At 35.2% G+C, this 18,924-nt stretch overlaps 1 protein-coding gene across 1 annotated transcript in view; it reads right to left on the bottom strand.

Annotated features, from left to right (window-relative positions):
* Nucleotides 1-18,542, bottom strand: part of LOC114240785 (uncharacterized) — a 124,215-nt gene extending 105,673 nt beyond the window's left edge. Inside the window, exons 1-2 of the mRNA XM_089729679.1 lie at nt 18,406-18,542; nt 2,903-2,992 (exon numbers count right to left, since the gene is read on the bottom strand). Of these exons, the coding sequence (XP_089585805.1) occupies nt 2,903-2,987 (85 nt within the window). The 5' untranslated portion in view covers nt 2,988-2,992; nt 18,406-18,542. The remainder of the gene's footprint in view (nt 1-2,902; nt 2,993-18,405) is intronic.
* Nucleotides 18,543-18,924: the final 382 nt, after the last annotated feature.

Here is an 18,924-nt window from a genome sequence, read left to right as displayed (position 1 = left end):
AATGAGCCAAGAACGTTTATCGATAAAACCTGATAACATTGAAATCTTTTGTACAGCACTAAAGCCGCCATGTTTTGTGGCCAGATGACGTCACAGTGGCACGAAATTTTGGTTGACGTTTCATTTCCATAGGTTTCCTACTTCATTGAGACAGAATGACAGAGAAAAGGAAGATGGCGAAGACGGTTAGAAAATGAGCATGGCGTACATAATAAAAGTGTTAATTAATTTTAAATTATTATTATAACAGAAGATTTTGAAACATTGGAAGTTCCATTTTATACGCTGCGATCCCTATTCTACATGTATGTATAATGACGTATATATAAATTACACTCGTGTATGTTATATGTACATGTTGTGTATCTTAAATTCATTGGACTTCCGTTTCCTTTTCGGTTCAAAGCGAAAACTTAATCGCTGAAGGCAATAACAAAAACTGTCGCTGTCGAAGTTAAACTCTTATAGAGAAATTCGTAAATTCAATTTGTAGTCGAAATTTGTAGGTTACGTTTCCTAATGAAACTATAAAGCCTTTTTAGAATTTTGTTGGATAACATTCATTCTTGGCGGCATATATAAGTATTATGGAGGCATGTGTACGTAAATATACAAAATCTGATATGTGCTAGTTCTGAACAAAATCTTTTTAGACCTACAGAACAATGACGATCGCTACATGAAAATTTACTTGAATGTTTATTTATATGTCGGAGACGGGTCATTAGTTTGGTAGCTAAGCGAAACGCGGTACGATTCCCGATAGATGGCAGCACGATTGCGGTGTCGTCGGAACTCGGCTAACTTCGTGCTACAACAGAATCGAGCCGGTGGAGGCGCGTAGACGCCATCACACACTTACTAACTAGCCTTCTTGAAGAGCGGTGCCTCCGTCCTAAGAACTGTCATTCGTTTTCATTTGCTAACGTCAAGAGAAGATTTCTAGATTGTTCTAAGACAACAAACGTCATTGGTGCATTCAATATTTCTCTTAGCTCGATCATCCTATTCGTCTCTATGATGTCTGACGATGGTGTTAACAGTTGTGGCTTCTCGGACATATAAATAAAAATGAATGTTCTCTGTTCATCAATAAACCGGGAAAGTTTTCTGTCGGAGTACCAGTAAAATATGAAAGGTGGCACGCGTAGTATCAAACAATTGATATTTTATTTCATTTCATTCATTCATTTGGAGAATAGGTTATGTGTATCAAAAACACATATACGAGATAAGACATATGTTTTTGTTTTATTTATTTATTATTTCGTATTTTATAACCGATTCGATGGGTGGTTTTTTAATAATGAGCTTATACAAATTTAATTTAACAATATTAATCTGGTTTCATGCAAATATTACCAACTAGCGACCCGCCCTCGCTTCGCTTCGGAAACATGAAATTTTATTATTGATAGCGGAGCCCCGCCATATTGGTTATTGTCGTACCGCGGGTGACGCCGCGAGACGAAGCTAGTCTAAAAAAAGCTAAGTAGCCTAAGGTCTAGACGTTCCAGAGATTAGCCGGAACAAACAGACAGATATACAGACCGGCAGACAGATAGACAGACAGACAAAAATTGTAAAAAATGTTATTTTGGTGCATGTACCGTATATATTTTATATATGCAGGTGGTAAAAGGCGGTTATTTCAATATTACAAACACACTCCAATTTTATTTATATGTATGGAATATATGTACATGTAATGAAACAATTGAATCCGATGTCTGTGTATACTGAAGAAAAGCAATAATCTATACTAATATTATAAAGAGGAAAGATTTGTTTGTTTGTTTGTTTCGAATAGGCTCCGAAACTACTGGACCGATTTGAAAAATTCTTTTTCCATTAGAAGCCGACATTGTCCCTGATGAACATAGGCTACTTTTTTAATTTTTTTTTATTTTTATTTTTTTTGTTTCATGTGTGTTTTAATGTTTCCGAAGCGAAGCGAGGGCGGGTCGCTCGTTATAATAGAAAAAGGTACATACGTAACAAAAGAAGAATTAAATTATAGAACATAATCCAGCGATTTTTTGTTTGTGTCTTCCCGCACTTATTCGGCCTTAGCACGGATGTTCGTGAAGTTTTCATAAGTACGTGAATATTAGATCTTGAGTGAAATGTAGGCGTGTTTTTTTTGCTTCTTTTTTATATATTATTTTAATATTATCCGACGTTCAAATTTACATAAAAATTAATATCATTAGTACGAAAATAACCCTGTCTATAACGTTTCCACGTTTAAACCACTAAAACGGCTTTAAAGAAACTCTTGGATAGAATATTGTTTACTTTTCCTCCCATTTTTGAGCACAGGCCTCCATTCACGAATTGGAAAGCGTAATACGCACAGAAAAATCTGCAAGTGGAAAGATATTAAAGAATCTATATTAATACGTGAAGCAAAAACTTTGTATCACTTTTTACGAAAATTTCGCGGACGGAGGATTATGAAATTTCCCACACTTAAAGAGAATATAGAGAAGGAGTGTAGAATTTCAATATTTTTTTAAATGATGCATAAAAAAATACAATAAATCAATTAAAAAATATTACACATTACATACCATGTATTTAACACACACACGCATGGATACTATTTGTTTATTATCAAACTTATAGTCTTTGGTCAAATTGAGAATAGATTAAATATTGTTTGTCTTTATTAATATTTGTCGAAAGTGTAATCTTGGCGAAATCTGTGATTATAGAATTTTATTAATCTTTGACAATAGAATCATAATAGTGTACAAACTTATAATTGGAATTAAATAAAGTCGAATTTCGACTACCGGGGGTCCACTAGTACATAGTTATTTCCCAAAGATCAGTAAGGCTCTCCAGACAAGCCTATTTTTATTCATAAGTGAGTGGATACCATTTTTTAAAGACCTACCTGAATGTTGAGCCACCGGCGCACATAAGGCCCGATGCGAATAGTTGAGTATCAGCAAGAAAATCAGTTGACGAATCGATGGCATTGTACCTGTAAAGAAACATTAATTTAAAAACAATACTAATATCTTAGGTACGACTATTTACGTCGTATTGTATTTAATAGAGAAGGAAACCGGTTCTTTTCACTTAGTAGTGGCAGAATCTCTTGTGAGTCCGCACGGGTAGGTATCACCACCCTGCCTATTTCTGCCGTGAAGCAGTAATGCGTTTCGGTTTGAAGGGCGGGGCACCCGCTCTAACTATACTGAGACCTCAGAACTCATAATTCATAAAAGACCAATGTAGTCAAGTCAAGATGTGGACAATCGTCTCACGACTGTACTGCAAGGAAAGGAATCGAAATCCGAAATCGAAGACCTTCTATTATAGTATTATTAAATGCTGATTATATTCGTTGCGGGGGTCAAGACAAATTAGCTTTTGCTCGGATTACCTAAACGTCATAGTTCAGTTTTTTTATCAGCGGTCGCCTCTTTTTTTTTTTTTTTTTCCTACCTAACTTGATAGCCCTATTGGCTATTTCAGCGTAACCCTAACTTTAGTAGGTGAGCTCACGGGGCTCAAACCTGATGACGTTGCTAACACGAACCCTAGCAAGAGCCGTGCTTCGCAGAATCTACCACCGGATCGGAAACGCGACCCACTGAGAAGATCCGGCGAGAAACTCAGTGGACTGTGTCTGAGAGTTAATTTACTCGTCGAGCCCTTCGTCGCAAGCGACGGGTTCGACGAGAACGGTGACCGGTGCTTGAAGTACCTAAAAGCACCGTTAGTGGATCGGGAGGATCCGAGATGACGTGTTTTGGGCGACGTCGACCGCTTTCCATTCTGTCCGCAGGATCGGGAATGTAGTTACCGGCGGCCACGATGAGAGGGTTCTCGTGTCGTGCCGCTTTATCGAAGTGGCGATCGCCTCTATAGATTGAAGCTACACAAGAATTTGTACATTTAGGATCGAGTAGCGGATAAATCCGAAAAAAAACAAGAAATATCCGTAACTCAAGGTCGTTGACCTTTTGAATTGTCAATTTTTTTTAAATACCAATAGTTATATGTAAGTTTTTTTTTCGAATTCTCACCGTAGCTGGCCTGGTAGTTTTTGCGTAATGTTCGAATTTATATATTTAAAGTTATGAAATTACTTTACATATTTATGAGAACGGTATTACTAAAATACAAATAAACAGACGCATGTCACGTATACATTTTGAATGTTAATCAAAGAAAATTCATTACATTTGCTTGTAATGAAATTAAGATCGTTGTACTGGAAATTTCGCGAAATAAGGACGTACACAAGATCATTATTTGAACATTTTCATTATTTTAAAACTTAATTAATTATTAAAATTAATTTATCAACATTTACGAGGATGTTTGCGAATTGTAGAAGTGATTAAAAGCGGACTAATCTCGCGTTTAATCTTTTCAGTTATTCATTCGTCTGTCGCAATAAAAGTAAGATAATAGTGACGTGGAACATTATTAAAAGTCGTTCAATAAACGCGTAATGAAACAGCAAAGGCAACTTTAATTAATGCACCTTAATACCAAATAGTTTTAAACACATATTTTAATGAATTAAGTCGTCGTGGCCTAAGGGATAAGACGTCCGATGCATTCGTATCGAGCGATGCACCGGTGTTCGAATCCCGCAGGCGGGTACAATTTTTCTAATGAAATACGTACTTAACAAATGTTCACGATTGACTTCCACGGTAAAGGAATAACATCGTGCAATAAAAATCAAACCCGCAAAATTCTAATTTGCGTGATTACTGGTGGGAGGACCTTTTGTGAGTCCGCACGGGTAGGTACCACCGCCCCGCCTATTTCTGCCGTGAAGCAGTAATGCGTTTCGGTTTGAAGGGTGGGGTAGCCGTTGTGACTATACTGAGACCTTAGAACTATATCTCAAGGTGTGTGGCGCATTTACGTTGTAGATGTCTATGGGTTCCAGTAACCACTTAACATCAGGTGGGCTGTGAGCTCGTCCACACATCTAAGCAATATAAAAAAAAATCAGTAAATTGATTTATGTACTGCTTATTTAATATAACCCTTTCAAATATAGTATTTATTGTATACTATTTATTATAGTAAGTATTACTTATTTAATATAATATAATAGCATGCCTTCCATTTGATTCGATAGAGAAGAGAGCGTATCGGATATCAATTGATCGAATATCATCGAAAGTGATATTGTTCATCTCTTTCCACTATACTGAATCAGCAGCCGTTCTTTTAAATTGTTTGGTTGAATCATTCTGTTACTATCATTGCCTCTTTTTTTTTATTGCTTAGATGGGTGGACTAGCTCACAGCCCACCTGGTGTTAAGTGGTTACTGGGGCCCATAGACATCTACAACGTAAATGCGCCACCCACACTGAGATGTAAGTTCTAAATTCTCTGTATAGTTACAACGGCTGCCCCACCCTTCAAGCCGAAACGCGTTACTGCTTCACGACAGAAATGGGCGGGGTGATGGTACCTACCCGTGCGGACTCACAAGAGGTCCTACCACCAGTAATAATTTAAGTCGGCAATGTTAATTCGTTACTTTGTTCCATTAGCTCGAGTCTTAAAGCTACTCGTCTCTAGTGTTCGAAATGTTACTTTAGCGACGTATAAAGCTCTGTAATGAATTTTCTTGCTCAGTACTGGGCGTTCGCTGTGACAAAAAAAAACGATTAGCGGTAGACAGTTGGTAACACTTGACACTACGAAATTCGTTCTTTACGAAACTTACCATTCCTGTTTATATCATGTCTGCATAAATAGTGTCCTTTTAAATAATGAATTTACATATTTACGTGTGAATCCTGAGCCTCTGAAGAGATTAAATGGTAGAAACATCAAATACAAATGTATTGTGGTAAAATGTCAAGCTAGACCGCATTAATTGTGGTATAGGATCTATCTAGAACGCTAACTATACGAATTAATTACAAACACTATTCACTTTTAATAACAAAACAAAAGTTTCACGGATCCTAAACGTGAAAATTTTAATTGAAACATTCGTTCTTTACATGACTGAACAAAAACCAAATTAACTAAATATTAACTTAGATAAAAATAATACACATCACAATAATATATACTTAGATAAAAATAATACACACATCACATTTCATTATGAAGAAGAAAATATTTGAGTTCGTTGCCCCTGAGTACCTCCTGCCGAATACAAAAGGCTATTTATCAACATGTCTGAAACGTACTAAATATAAACGTTTCATTCAGGTTAATTTAGGAAAAAAACAAGATTGAACATCAATTTTCCATTCAGTCTAAGCAATCATGAATCATGAATGAAAAAATGAAAAAATATTAGTATCGCATGATACCGTTGAACCTAAGACAAAGTGGAAGGATGTAGTGCTGAAGAACAAAATGGAATGCAATGTTGCTGACGAGGATGTCGAAGACAGAGCGAAGTCAAGGAGTAAAGTGAGGAAAACTGACCCCACCACCATGTGGGATAAGAGTGAGGGAGAGAGAAAGAGAGGGAGAGAGAGAGAGATACCGTTGGCAGTAAACTTTTCTTTTACTAAAATGTAGATTATGTTTTTAATAGTAAATATTGAACGGAAAATAATGAAAACGATAAACTTGAAACATGCTTTTTTATAAACCGATTGTAACGAAGTCTTTAAGCTGTTCGTTTGTCTTTAAAAACTTCAATACGCTTTTTACTAAAATACTAGCGCATACTATTTTGGACACATTCATCAAACCTTTGACGCCCTGCTGGACAAAGGTTTCCCCCTTTTTATCACATAACGTTCGATAGCCCCCCATTCTCATTCTTCAGAAATGATGATATCAAATCGAAAAAAAATCAGTTATTTTCATTTTGAACCCACTCAAACTTTCCAAAGCTGTTTCGTAATCACTACTGTCATGGATTGGCTTACAAGACATTATCTTATTTGTATTATTATTATTATTAGACGAACATCCAACCTTTTTTTTATTACCCTTTTAGGCCGACGAGCACACGGCCCACCTAATAGTGAGTGGTTATTATCGCTCATGCACTTTAACAATGCCAGGGGCACCGCCGTCTACTAATCATATAATCAACAACTAAGTTCTTAAATTTATTTTCAACTAGCGACCCTTTTTTTTTTTTTTTTTTCGGTTAGAGCGCCGAACCTCCTCCGAGGTCCCCGCGCAAAAGGGGCGCGCGGGGTATGTGAGACTTCAACTAGCGACCCGCCCTCGCTTCGCTTCGGAAACTGTAATTTATTATTAATTTCTCCACTATTTAATGGATTTTATTATACATATAACCTTCCTCTTCAATCACTGATCCTATTAAAAGAACTCCATCAAAATCCATTGCGTAGTTTTAAAGATTTAAGCATACATAGGTACATCTATCTATTAAAAAAACTGCATCAAAATCCATTGCGTAGTTTTAAAGATTTAAGCAAACGTAGGGACAGACAGATATAGGGACAGAGAAAGCGACTTTGTTTTATACTATGTAGTGATAAAACGAAAAAAAAGCATTTCAATTCTAGAAAGAATTTAACCATGTTTCGTCAAATACAATCACGTTGTATAATACAAGGAAGCGAACGTTTGAAGGAAAATCTCAGACGGCCATAGAGAGAAACCTTTGAAGTGCATATTAGCACAGCACTGGTCGGATATTGATTTTCCGCGTCCATTGTTCTTTCACTTCCCTGTTTTGTGTTCAAAACATTATACATGCATGATACTTTCATTTTAAAACTAAAAATCCTTTTAAACTTAGCTTTACAAAGCGCTAATTGAATGCTTGATTGAACTGAAAAAACATACACTAAAAATATAACTCAAGGTTTTACGATTCTTAGCGCTAATTACGTTTCAATTTGAAATGTTTTATTATTTTAACTCTTTTGAAGTTTAACTCTATTTGGAGTCGATAGGTGAAAACGTTGTTGAAATACGATCTCTTACAAACTATTGACATTGTTTACATTGTATTAAACAGGAAAATAAATATAAGTCAACAGAAAACCGATAAAATTGTGTTAAGCTTTTTTTTTCAGTTCATTCGTGTCTCACTTAAATGAGTGGAAAAGACAGATAAAACAGAGAGATTAACTCCTTGTTCAAATTTCTTGACAAAGTAGAAAATTGTGGCCTAGAAGTCATTTCTTTCTATTGCACATTCTACACACGACAAATATGACAGTAGTTTTTTATACGAAATGTCAGCGGAAATAAAATACCTTGTTTATAAATGATGTTGTTTTGAGTCACGCAAATCGTTCGATGTAATTGTCTCACCCGATTCCCTAATTCGCCCCATTAATGTAGAATTCTCGTAGTTTAAATCAAAGCTGAATCTGCTATGCATACTTAGTTCGTAGAAACACCTTCCATATTACGTTGTGCCAGGCTTTATGTGCCAGATATTTTTTTTAATTGCTTAAATGGTTGGACGAGCTCACAGCCCACCTGGTGTTAAGTGGTTACTGGAGCCTATAGACATCTACAACGTAAATGCGCCACCCACCTCGAGATATAAGTTGTAAGGTCTCAGTATAGATACCTAGTTATTTGTGTCGAGTGATGCGCGACCACGGAAAATGCACTCTAACATTACGTGCTATCTAAGTAAGCTTGTATCTAACATGTTTCCGCACTACCCCGAACGACTTCTGCATTAGAGACACGGAATATAAAACTAAAACTATAAACTTATAAGAATTTCCGTCTATACTACTGGTAGTTCGTATTCAACGGTAAGCATTTCGGGTTACGGCAACCCCTTAACACCGACAACGCTATGATTGAGTTAACCGATCTATTGCAATAAAAAATAAGAACACTTTCACGTAAAGTACAAGCTAAAGTAAACGTAAAAGCGTTTGACGACGAATATCAGGTTCCTTCGCAAGTAAAGGAGTGTCTGGAGTATACATAGAGAATATTACATGAACATTCGGTTCATCCATCACGATCCATCACGTAATTTCCAAAGTACTTAGGAAAAATATACACGCGACGAAACACGGCTTTAAAAAACACATTAACATCATTTTTGTAAGATGTGACGCTGAATATTTAACTAATGGGACTATTTGAATTATGTTACCGGTCATCGTTCTCGTCGAAACCGTCGCTTGCGACAAAGGGCTCGGCGAGTAAATTAACCCACACACACAGCCCACTGAGTTTCTCGTCGGATTTTCTCAGTGGGTCGCGTTTCCGATCCGGTGGTAGATTCTGCGAAGCATTGCTCTTGCTAGGGTTAGTGTTAGCAAGGACGTCAGGTTTGAGACCCGTGAGCTCACCTACTTGTTAAGGTTACGCTGAAATGGTCTCTCAAGACTATCAGCATAGGTAAGAAAAAAAAATTGGAACTTTGTCAATATAAAAAACGCGATTGCGGTTCGCTTGACGCAGATGCTCACCGCTGCTCATGAATATCAGCTGTGCCACTGCCACTACTCTCGTTAGTTGTCTATTAGAACCAATATAAGCTCTTTGAAGTAAACCGTGTACCCTAAAATATGTTACCGAAATTTTAATAAAGATAAGTGGATGAGAGTAAGTAATACGGCTAACGAGCTTGTGTGAGAACGATAATTGCTAATCACATATCTCAATCATGTTACTCAAATCAAATAGGTAAATAAAAAAGACATAACTTAAACATTAATTAACTAGCCAACTTAACCTAATAGGTAAATATAAATTAACTAATTTATAGAATCAAAACAAGACACCCGCCCTGCTTTTTTCTGCGCTATTGTTTTGAAATTGGAAATGGTATTAGCGATTATTATTATGATCGACAAACTACGAAAAGGCTATTATAAAAAAAAAGAGACAATATGTTTGATATTTCCCAAACCCAAATTCTTGTATGTTAATAATAATTAGTGCTCTAGTTTTCTCAATGTTTCTGACAACTGCTTAATAACAAAAACCAAACGAACTGCGCATCAATCTATCGAATTCAAAAGCAAATATAATAAACTTTACTGTAAGCTAACAAAAGTCAGTTTGTTAACGAGAAACCTATTGTGAGTTTGGGGACTGCAAGCTCTCAATATCCGATAAAACTGAAATAGCTTCGATTCAACGTATTCGATCACAATGCAGCGATTAAAACGCATTTCCACTGAATAGGTAGGTATCTATCTATACGTGAATACGTGAAGTAAGAACTTTGTACCCCTTTTTACGAAAATTGCGCGTACGGAGGAGTATGAAATTTCTCACACTTATAGAGAATATATAGAGGGAGAGCTCCATGCTAATATTTTTTTTAAAATAATTCATAAAAGATACATTAAATCAATAAAGAAAACATTACACACACTACCATGTATTTGACACAACACATACACAAGAATATTTTCTTTGTTTACTGTCAATTGGGAAACTTTTGTTATTGTTTAGAGTCTGTGGTCGAATTGAAAATAGATTAATATTGTTTGTCTTTAATATTATTGATCTATAGTGCAGTTTTGGCGAATACTGTAATTATATTATCGAAATATAATAGTGTTTGACAATAGAACCATAATAATGTTTAAACTTATAATTTCAATTAATTATAGTCGAATCTCGACTACTGCGGAGTCACTAGTAGTTAAACAAACAGCCGCTATATACGAGTAGATTCGAAGTGTTCCCGATTTCGAGGAAGCAGGTTCGAGCGGATGCCGTTGCCCCGGTGACCCAGTTCTTACCTCCCCGCGCCGATCTCTGGAAGCCCCTTCCCCCTTCAAGACCTATAACGCATCCCTGCATCCGGGGACCTAGTACCCACCCTGCTATTGACAGTTCATTAAGCGATATAATCAATATTTAAGATAGTTAGCACGATGTCCAATGTAATTAAAATCCAGCTTTTGAGATTACAGCCTTCGAGTACAAAAAAAAATAGCGAGAAAAGGAAAAAGGAGTAAATTTTTCTGCAGTAAATTTCTGGTGACAAGTGAAAAGGTGATGATAGTGTATTGCATTAAGCGCATTTTTGCTTTGCGACAGAAGGGGATACGTACCCATTACGAAGCAAAATAAGCGCCTATTTTAATTAAAAAAAATTGCATCTTTGATCCGTTGTAAAATTATAAGTATTATGACAATCTATACAAATAAATAAAATTGTAGTGTCTGTTTGTAATAATAAAATAACCACTTTTTATTAAATGCCTAAGTATGTATGCACAGTACATATACCAAAATAGCATTTTTTTTTTTTTTATCTGTCTGTCTGTCTGATGTTTGTCGGTTTTGATCCGCCATAAAATTATAAGCATTATATACAAAATAGATTTACTTAGTGGTCTACTTCCGAACAGCTTATCTACAGCGAAACCATTTTCTTAAGATGTTTATCCACGATAAATGCCATCAACGAAAGTTTACCGAAATACTCATTTCACGCTTGAACACATCGAGCAAAATGACTCCCTGTGGATTCCCGAGATTCCGCACAATTAACTAACACAATAAAAGAATATCTTAGATGGCGGTTGGTAGGTAAATAAAATGTCTACATATTAATTGGTTACTAATCTTAAAAAATAATTCTGGTATACTGTTCCAAAATGATCGGTTGCGTAGTCAACGAAGATTATCGATGACCTGTGGCGGCAATTTAGTCATCTGTCAATATATCTTCTTTTCCATGACACCGCTACATGACCCTAAAGTTATACTAATGTTTTTTTAACTTTAATAAATTCATTATATCGAAACTTTTTTTTAAAACATTCCAAAATCCAAATTTTAATTTATACAAATATTATAATATTCAATTCACACTGATTGTATTGATATTTGAGTGGGTGCTATCGACAGCTCTAACATCCGTTCCATCCTATGTGCAGTCCCTAAAAGTACTATATGCTATGTATATATTGGCCCGGCATTTTGACTTTTGAAAGTTGAAATATGCATAATTATTTTAGCCTCATAGGCGCATTGGTAGTCCTAAAAATAAGGCAATTTGAACTAACTTTACCACAATTATTCTTGTAAAGAAAAACGAAGATTGATTTCAACATTGGCCCCTCACTTCAGCTTACAAAAGCATTTCTTCTAAAAGTAATCAAAGAACGCCTTATAATCCATATCACAGGATATTATTAGTCCAAAAACAGCTTAATATCCAAGGGTCGTTTCCATTTCAATAAAAGTAAAATTTGTAAGGAAATTTTCGCAGAAATTCTCGATAAAGATGTACCTACAGAACGTTCTACTATTGAACAGGGATTACGTAGGAAGAGATCAAAAATGTGAATAGCTAAATGGAAATCTATTTTTAGTTCGCGCTATACCTTCACATTTTTCCAATATCAGTAGAATATTTCTACAGACTAAATGCTTAACTTAAATTTTCAACAATTCCTTGCATAATATTATATAGGTTTGAAATGTAACTCATCTACATCCTAAATAAGAATATTATCCATCTAATAAAAATAATAAAATAAATTCCGCCTATCAGCTCGCAACGAAGCGTGGTCTTGAATTAATAGTTCATTTAATACAATGAAGACTTTGACCTCATAATAGGTCGTGTTTTTTTAACTATCAATGTGGAAGGCTTTAGAGGAAGAGGTAGACCTAAGAAAAAATGGATGGATTGCGTGAAAGACGATAAGTGTAAGAGGGGATTGAATGAAGAAACGGTATATGAAACAGGAGTAAGGAAGAAGTAAATATGTTGGGCCGACCCCAAGTGACTGGGAGAAGGGCAGGAGAGTGATAATGATAATGATTAGGACGTGACTTTTTCTTAAGTCAACAGTACCTCATTTATGCTGCCGACGAACATTGATAAATTTTAAAGTGTAAAATTTAAAGTTTGCTTCGGTCTCTATTGTCTAAGTCTATAGAGACAAGTCACAGATTTCATTCAGAAAGCCAAAAAGATCACTATTTGTAGCCGTCGTACAGAATTTGTTTGCAGACTCGTTGTCTAACTAATTAATGCTAAGTCACGGCTCGGATCGTAGACCGTATTTAATCCATTCTTCTCAACAGATTACACGAGACAAACTATGTTTAGCCTCTAGAGACATATGTTAGTCTACAATTAATCACGCCCCTGTTATCTTTACTGTAGCAGACATTTTAAATGTAAATAATGTTTTTTTTTGGTTAAGAATTCCTGAAAATAAATTCCCTTAGTACTTAAAACTTGAAATAGACCAGTAAACTACTTTAAATACCTTCTTCACTTAACATTTATACACACACTTCGCTCTTTCGAACTAAACTCATTACATGTTTTCATGGCTTCATTGCGTAGAGCGTGTGTCTTTCAAACGACTACTTCGAAATTAGAAAACTTCCAATTATATCGGCATACTTCCAAAAACACGCTCATATTATAACTGCGTGAACCACAGTAATGTACCAGTAATGGCCACAAAAACATGAAAAAAAAAAGATGTGGTGTCGTGGGACACCAGGTAGGAACGAAGTTCCTTCGGCTAATGTAGAATCGACACAATTTGCAAAAAAAGAAATGGTGCTCAATTTTATGTAGGTTTTGTTGGTTTTTCTCTTAAATTTTGCTGATTAGTTTTTATTTAAGTACGGGAAAGTATTTACGAAATTCAGTATTTTAGGAAATAATAAATTACGTAAAATAAAAAATATAGTAATTCAAATTATCAATTAAAATTACAAAATATATCTCTTTATTTTTGGTTGAAAACATAAAATTACATAGAAATAGAAATAATTACTAAATAGAGAGAGAAGGGATCAGAGAACGAAAAGAAAGAAGGAGAAAGAGAAAGGTATTATACACTACTCGCTTGTGTATGCGACTGTCGCGCCTGCGCACGTCTCATTTAACGGTTTTATTCCACGCACTTTTTTCCACGGATTTTTCCACGCACTTTTTTCCACGGATTTTTTCTTACGGTTTTACTATCACTTTTTTTTCAGTTCGGTCGCGCAGCAAAATCCCTATCCCCTCCAAGCCTGTCGTAAGGAACTTCATTCCAAAAACATGCTGTGTAACTTGAATAAAGAAGAACTAAATTTCCGAACACAAAAGACCTGTTAATCCCACTTTATATGAAAGAATCATAAACAGTGTCTAGTGGAGCTTGGCTTTGTGGTATTGTTGCACGGAAATCATCTATTACGACCTAAACGAATAAGTAAATCGTGCACGGAACATGTGCTCATGTGATATAGGATTGGATAATCAAAAGTAAAACGACAAGAAAGATGTCCATACATGTTATACTATCGCTATGCTACTTTTTTTTCATATTCTAGTGACCTCGAGGGGTCACACCAGATTCACCGGGCGAGTATGTGAGCTCACGGGGCTCTAACCAAACGTTTGCTAACACTAGCCTTAGCAAGAACAATGCTTTGCAGAATCTACTACCAGACCGGAATCGCAATCAAATGAGAAAACTCAATGGAGTGTCTCTGAGGTTTTCTTTATAAGCCACAACGTGTGAAGCGGACGTATGTAACGGATAGAACACAAGATATTTGACAGATGCCTGATTCTCGAGAAACGACATTTTTAAGATAAGTTTGCTGATATACAAGTTCCGAACAGCAACATTTGGACCGTCGGTCTACCGGGCAACTTCACCAGCTTGATAGAAGATCGAGTTCTGAATACTGAGACCTTTATCGCTTCTTGTTTTCCAAGCCCTAACTTTAATATCGATTGATTGTTATTATTTTATTGCTTAAATAGGTGGACGAGCTCACAGCCCACCTGGTGTTAAGTGGTTACCGGAGCCCATAGACGTCTACAACGCAAATGCGCCACCCACCTTGAGATATAAGCTCCGAGGTCTCAAGTATAATTACAACGGCTTCCCCGCCCTTCGAACCGAAACGCATTACTGCTTCACGGTAGAAATAGGCGGAGCGTTAGTACCTACCCGTGTGGACTCACAAGAGGTCCTCCCACCAGTAAAAAACACAAACAAATTTTAGTAACTTAAATCAAAAACCTTTTCGAAGGCTCAATCGCTCCAATAACTAAATACAAAAATAGGGAACCGTTACGTCTCAGGCTTAAGTAAATTGAGAATTGAAACTTAGCATCAATTTGCATGGTAGCGAACAGTTAGTTAAGCACTGAAATCAGTAATCTCCGAAACTGAGATCGGTTCAAGGGATAATATACCCCTACATATGATGTTTTAATTGTAAAATTAATCCAAACGTTAATCTAACCGGCTTAAACAAATAGATGAATCTTCACTTTGGAATATACTTTATGAATATCCATCACGAATGGCCCAGCCCATGTTGTTATTTCTAGACAACATTAGACCAACCCGAAAACGTTCGATACAAACTTACAAAAGTTTCACAATTTACAAACTAATGTTCAATGTTTTAATGAACAATAGATATTAGTTTATTTTATTAATTAGCTATTCATTTCTGAATACAGTCATAAATGAAATCGATTCTTAGGCTTAGGTATTTTCTTAATGGCCTTTTTTTATCTTCGAATTACAACTCTTGAGCTAGCGAGTAGATAAGGAATAACATTACCCAAACAGAAATAAAAAGATATCCGATATTAACCGCCTACGCTAGTCCTCGTTTATTGTCACAGTATCCAGTACACTTCAACAATTGACAGTTCTGGGTTAATGTGTTTAATCTCGCCCGTTTTTCCAATTTCTGGCTCAAAAGGGCCAGTTCGGTGATCAATCACTTTTGCAAAATATATATTTTAAAAAATACTCATATTTTACTGTCTTAATTTGGAGCTTAAAGTAAGAAAAAATCATTTATTATAAAAAATAAAATAATTACTACTAATCTATACTAATATTATAAAGAGGAAAGATTTGTTTGTTTGTTTGTTTCGAATAGGCTCCGAAACTACTGGACCGATTTGAAAAATTATTTTTCCATTAGAAGCCGACATTGTCCCTGATGAACATAGGCTACTTTATAAATAAAAAAAATTATTTTATTTTTTTGGTTTCATGTGTGTTTTAATGTTTCCGAAGCGAAGCGAGGACGGGTCGCTAGTTTGTTATAAATTTGTCTGTCAGGTTTATTAAATCGATGTTTTGATTCGATTCCCGGTCGAAGTCAATGTCTTTTTTAAAGATGCTCGGCTCTCGTGGCCTGAGATTTCTTCTGTTTTTTTCGTAAGTATGCTTTCGGCATCAATAACATAGAAATAAACTATATCTTAAGTCATTATAAATAAAACAGCACATAAATTAGAAGTTTTTCACGTCCGAATTGTTCATAGCGTAACTTAAGCTTTTCTTTCTTAGTTAAATATTGTCTGTATCTAGTTAGACATCAAAAAGAAAAGACGCAATCCTATACCATGTTGTCTGGCAAGACCTTTTTTGTCAAGAACGGATAGAGATATCGATTTCATTCAATTGAAACTAATATCAAATATCAAGTTCTATGGTACAGTACTGACAATATTAAACAAAGGCCTATTTAAAAGAAATATCTATCTATCTAAATTTATGTCACGTTTTCAATTATTTTTATACCCATTTATTAATATAAATTTATATTATAGTTGTATTATCATCATGACTCTTACTGAGTGTACTTCGGATAAATGGTAATGTAATACCGTCGAATTGAGCAGACAATGCAGATAAAGAGTGGTTAGTAATGGAATCTTTCAATCTAACTAAGATATACCTACATTACGAATGCACTTTTAGTTTTTTTTACAATTCGTTTGCAAAGATAGGATTTGATGAGACATTGGGATGATGTGTGTATAAGTGTCAGATTGAGTCAAAAGATCGTACACTGATTATAGTCAGTGTGGCTATTCATATGGGAATACAGGTACGTGACCCCGGCCAACTCTAGATACTGCCACAACTTTCCCTTAACACATTTAATATATGCAGACCCACAGACCTGTCCTCTCACCCGTTAGAACACGAAGGATTCAAATGCCTAAGGTAAGGTTTTAATAAGTTAATAAGGTTTTAGTTATATATATAAAAAAAGGAAATATAAGATTTTAATTTCCAAGGCCGATTGTATTAGACGCAGTTTAATAGAACACGAATATACTTACGTTTGGATATATAATGTACATTAGAAAACAAGAACATGGTACCAAAACCTCGGAGACACGTTCGATTTAAACATTTTGTGCATGTGAATTCGATTTGATGGATCCCACTTGTTTATTATCAGAAGATTAAATCTACCGTCATTGCTTTCATCCCTGAGGTTTATTCCATTTATTTCACACTTGAACGGGTTTGATTGAAGTATACATCGTCTTTAATGTGTGTGAGATCACTGTCCCCTCTGATTTTTCGGCCCAATGAACTGCAAAGTTATATACTTAATATTTTAGACATAAATGCGACTACTCATTCGCAAGACATATGATAAAAAAAATTGTAACTTTTTGTTTTCATGTCTAGTATTTCAGATACATATTTTATTTGGATTATCAATCTACGGGAAAGTTCTATTTGCGCGGAAAGATAGTTGAATGAAAATGCACAAATATTAAATATTAAAAGCTCCGAGCATTACTTTCATAATTTTCTGCATTAAAATCGCCCCATTAATAAAACATTTCAAACAAACTAAATAATATAAATAATAATAGAGACGTCAAAGAAGAAGAAAATTCAGAGTCACCTTGTTTTGAAATGTTCTTTAAAAGTAATAATTACTTAAACTCGAATTCATCAAAAACTAACTAATATTCCATTTAGATGAAATAGCTCAGATTCAAAAGCTTATAAAATGGGTATCAACGTTAATAGTAATTCAATAGTATTTTATCCGGTTAAATCTTGGATATTTTATTAGCATTATATTATTTTCGACGTTTCGGACACTACCGCTATCGTGGTCACGACGATTAAGCTGTTTTACGTTGAGAGGACATAGCGTTTTCTCAAAGCGCATTAAAATCAACACGAAAAAAGTAACGTGAGATTAAGCCGTAAAAGTAGTTTTAATTAAATTCATCAAATGTAATTACATTTAAAAACATCCTCAACTTAACTCACCTCAATTAATTGCTCTGCATAAACTGTTGATTCTTAAACTTATGATTAAATTGTAAACATGTTTACGATCTGTTATACTGTTGACGGATTTTCAACAAAGCGGACATTTGTCGTATCGTGTCTAACAACATAAGTTTAGAGAGTACTTAATAGTTGTCGCGATATTGACAAAATAGATAGTTTTATAAACATAGAAAAAGTAAACTAGTAAACTATTAGTTTTATGAACGAGAGAAGGGGGTGAACTTTGTGAAAATTCCCATTTTCGTACAAGTTCTAGATAAAATACTAATCAGCAGTCCTAAATTTCATAAGTATCACCTGGAATCCAATTCTAACGAATTAGAAAAAAAATTTAGACAATGTGTGATTATTTTTGTGTACTGCAAAGACATTTTGTTGAAAATACGTAATTAACATATTATTATACTCACTGCCGTGATTTCCCGCGTAGGTGACGGAGTTCTGAAAATGCGGTATCGTCTGCGCGCCTAGAGAGCGTGCCGCGTTCTGATCTCCTAACCCTCGTATGATTGCGACGTTGTAAAATGCGCCTGCGTGGACCTCATGACGTCAATGGCTCATGAAGCATACAGGTGTTGGGAGTATATAACACCGCGCTCTCTCCACATGCAATTAACGACTCTCCACATATTCCAATTATTTTGGTCTAGCGCATTATTCTATTTTTGGATAAATCATAATGCGCACTTACTCGTTCATAATAATAATATTTAGTTATGTTATTTTAATACTGTTTGCATCTTTTGTATTATTGATCATAAAACCAATTGTTTTGATAGTATTAAGTTGGCTGTGTCCCATCTGTCTCATATGTTATAGAGTGATTTGGCTGTTTTACGATTGCCCGTATACCCGACATCAACCCTCCATGGAAATAGTAGGCAAGGCATTGAAATTAAGACAGGATTCCCTGAAAGTATTGGGTGTAA

Source organism: Bombyx mandarina, chromosome 09 (genome assembly GCF_030267445.1).
Source record: "Bombyx mandarina strain Sakado chromosome 09, ASM3026744v2".
NCBI classification, from domain to species: domain Eukaryota; kingdom Metazoa; phylum Arthropoda; class Insecta; order Lepidoptera; family Bombycidae; genus Bombyx; species Bombyx mandarina.
Note: the sequence above shows the minus strand (reverse complement) of the source record. Positions and strands in the feature narration are given on the sequence as shown.